Here is a 2,644-nt window from a genome sequence, read left to right as displayed (position 1 = left end):
CCCCAATAGTGCACAAATCCCAAAGGGATACGGATAACTCTCCAACTGAGGTAAGCAACGTCTTTGTAAGAGGACACCAAGCCTCACAAAAGACTTGCATGATACTTGTAGAATGATTATAAGTAAGCAATGAGGCATAGACAGCATCGTAAATATTGGTGGCCCTCAATGCTCGATGGTTCCTACTAAGAATATCTTTGGTCCACTCCCAATAGCCGGATATAATGAAATTCGCCACCAAAAGTTAAGGAATCACTCTAATATACTTCTCCTTTGAGGATTCGTCGTCCTAATCATGGGAGGGAACTTGCCACATTTTTAACTTTGTGATTATGGGAACAAAAAGTCCATGTCTTGAATTTACGTTTGTTGTTTTCAAAGGTCCAATCTACCAAACAAAATGGATTTTGCAAGGATAGCCACGAAGTTGCATATAAGCTGGTCAGTGGTGTATCAACTAGTAATCTCATCTCCATTTTACTATCCTTGTGCTCTAAAATTACAAGATACTTGGACGTGGAGGAAGAGGATGCTGAGTCTCTAAAGTAAACCATGTTCAATGTTGTGAATAAATTAGTTGCTGACAAGGATGCCTACAAGGAAGACACAAAGGACAATCACATAGGGCTGCAACGTAAGGGTTCTAGAAGAATCATTCATCCAAAAAGGCTAGGAGATTACGTTTGGAGTGGGCGTGGAAATTCACGTGAAGATACACAGAGTTAGTTAGGCAAAAGAATATAAAGCATAGTGAGAGTCAGATTGCAGAGGCACGCAAATATTGTTATGAAGGATGTCAACATTCTCTTCTCTTTCTTCTAATTTCCCATCCCCTTTTTGTTATCCTATCCAATCTTAATTTCATGTTTTCAGTATTTTCATTGATACCAGTAGCTTGAGAGTTATCCCTACGTATTGTGACTATAATTGAGTTCAGTTCTATTAATACTACTGGAGATTTTGGCTACTATTACATTGGTGCTTTCATCCAGAGGTCTTCCATGGATGACCACAAACTCAAGTCTATTGTGGATGAATCTGTTAAGGTGGCAACGGGCTCTTTTGCTAAGGAACTGGAGGACATTCGGTCTCTATTAATGGAGGTGGTGGGACGAAAAATTGATCTCTCCGATGACCATGGCACAACTGCTCCCCCTCTTCGTCATAAACCGGCATCGGTGGAGATAGGACGTTTCCATGGGGAAAACCCAGAAGCTTGGATATTTCAAGAGGACAGATACTTCGACTTATACAAAATAGCAGAGAACCAACGTCTAACAATCGCATCGTTTTATCTCGACAGTGATGCATTGGAGTGGTATCGATGGCTGTTTCGGAACAAGCAACTCGTTGACTGGGAGTATTTTGCTGCGAAGGTGCGAACCCGCTATTACCAGAAGGGACTGGAGTTTGCAGAGGGTCGACTTGCAAAACTCCGGCAGACAACCACCGTCTATGATTTTCAAGCGAGATTTGAGACACTTGCAAACAAAACCGACGACATGACTGATAGCAGAATGGTACGTCTCTTTATTTCTGGGCTTCGTGAGGATATTAAGAATTCGGTTTTGGTCCATAAGCCCAAAAGTTATGAAGAAACTCTTGACTTAGCCCATATCCATGAGCGGCGGATACTTGCTGAAAAAAGTCCGGTCCGACCCGCTTTTGCCAAAACTCCATCCCTGTTACCAACCCCTAATTCAGCACCCCTCACCCTAAGGCCCTCAAATCCTCTCGTCTCAACTGCCCTAATGCACCAAATCGCCCACCTCTCAAACACTTATCTCATGCCGAAATGCAGAGTCGCCGGGAATGGGGGTTGTGCTATTATTGCGAAGAAAAATACACGGCTGGCCATATATGCAAGAACCCACCCCAACTTCTCTTACTCACTAATGAGCACGAAACTGATCCTAATCACCAAGATTCTTTCGTTTCTGATGATTTTCTGGCGAAGGAGCTACAATGCTTAGAATTGCAAGAGCATTCGTCTATTTCGTATCATGCACTGACTGGAGGAATTTCCCCATCCACTCTGCAATTCACTGGTCAGGTTAATGGTTCTTCGGTGCAAGTGTTGGTCGATGGAGGTAGTACACATAATTTTGTCCAGCCTCGAGCTGTTAAACATCTCCGACTCCCTGTTAAGTCTATCCGTCCAATTTCTATCATGGTCGAAAGTGGACAATGACTCCGCTCTGAGGGGGTGGTGCGACAATACTCACTTGAAATTCAGGGGAGTACCTTAAAGGAGGATTTTTATGTTTTGCCTTTCCATGGAGCTGATGTTGTATTGGGAGTGGCATGGCTAGCCTCTCTAGGGCCAGTCCTAACAGATTATGCGAAGAGGATATTCGAATTTACCATGGATGGAACCACCAGAACTTGGCAGGGGGATTGTCCAACAGATGCCCAACCGATACAATTGCATAGTTTGAGGCGTATGGCAGCCACAGATTCTATTGCCTCTTTCTTTCGTCTTGAGAGGGTTACAGAAGAAATTCCTTGTGTCGGGGCACCCACGACTGATTTAGTAGGTCTCTTGGGCGATTATGCTGATGTGTTTCAGAAGCCAACAGGCTTACCACCATCATGTGAGCAAGACCATAGCATACACCTTCACCCCGGGGCACAACCTGTGAAT

General features: G+C 43.9%; 1 protein-coding gene across 1 annotated transcript; it reads left to right on the top strand.

Moving 5' to 3' along the window:
* LOC109231599 lies at nucleotides 561-2,191 on the top strand. The gene is made up of 3 exons (XM_019397250.1): nucleotides 561-730; nucleotides 762-1,520; nucleotides 1,802-2,191. The coding sequence occupies exons 2-3, from the start codon at nucleotides 1,002-1,004 to the stop codon at nucleotides 2,189-2,191; spliced, it is 909 nt and encodes a 302-aa protein (XP_019252795.1). The 5' UTR covers nucleotides 561-730; nucleotides 762-1,001.

This window comes from Nicotiana attenuata, chromosome 8, assembly GCF_001879085.1.
Source record: "Nicotiana attenuata strain UT chromosome 8, NIATTr2, whole genome shotgun sequence".
In the NCBI taxonomy this organism is placed as follows: Eukaryota; Viridiplantae; Streptophyta; class Magnoliopsida; order Solanales; family Solanaceae; genus Nicotiana; species Nicotiana attenuata.
This window is presented reverse-complemented; position numbering and strand designations above follow the sequence as displayed.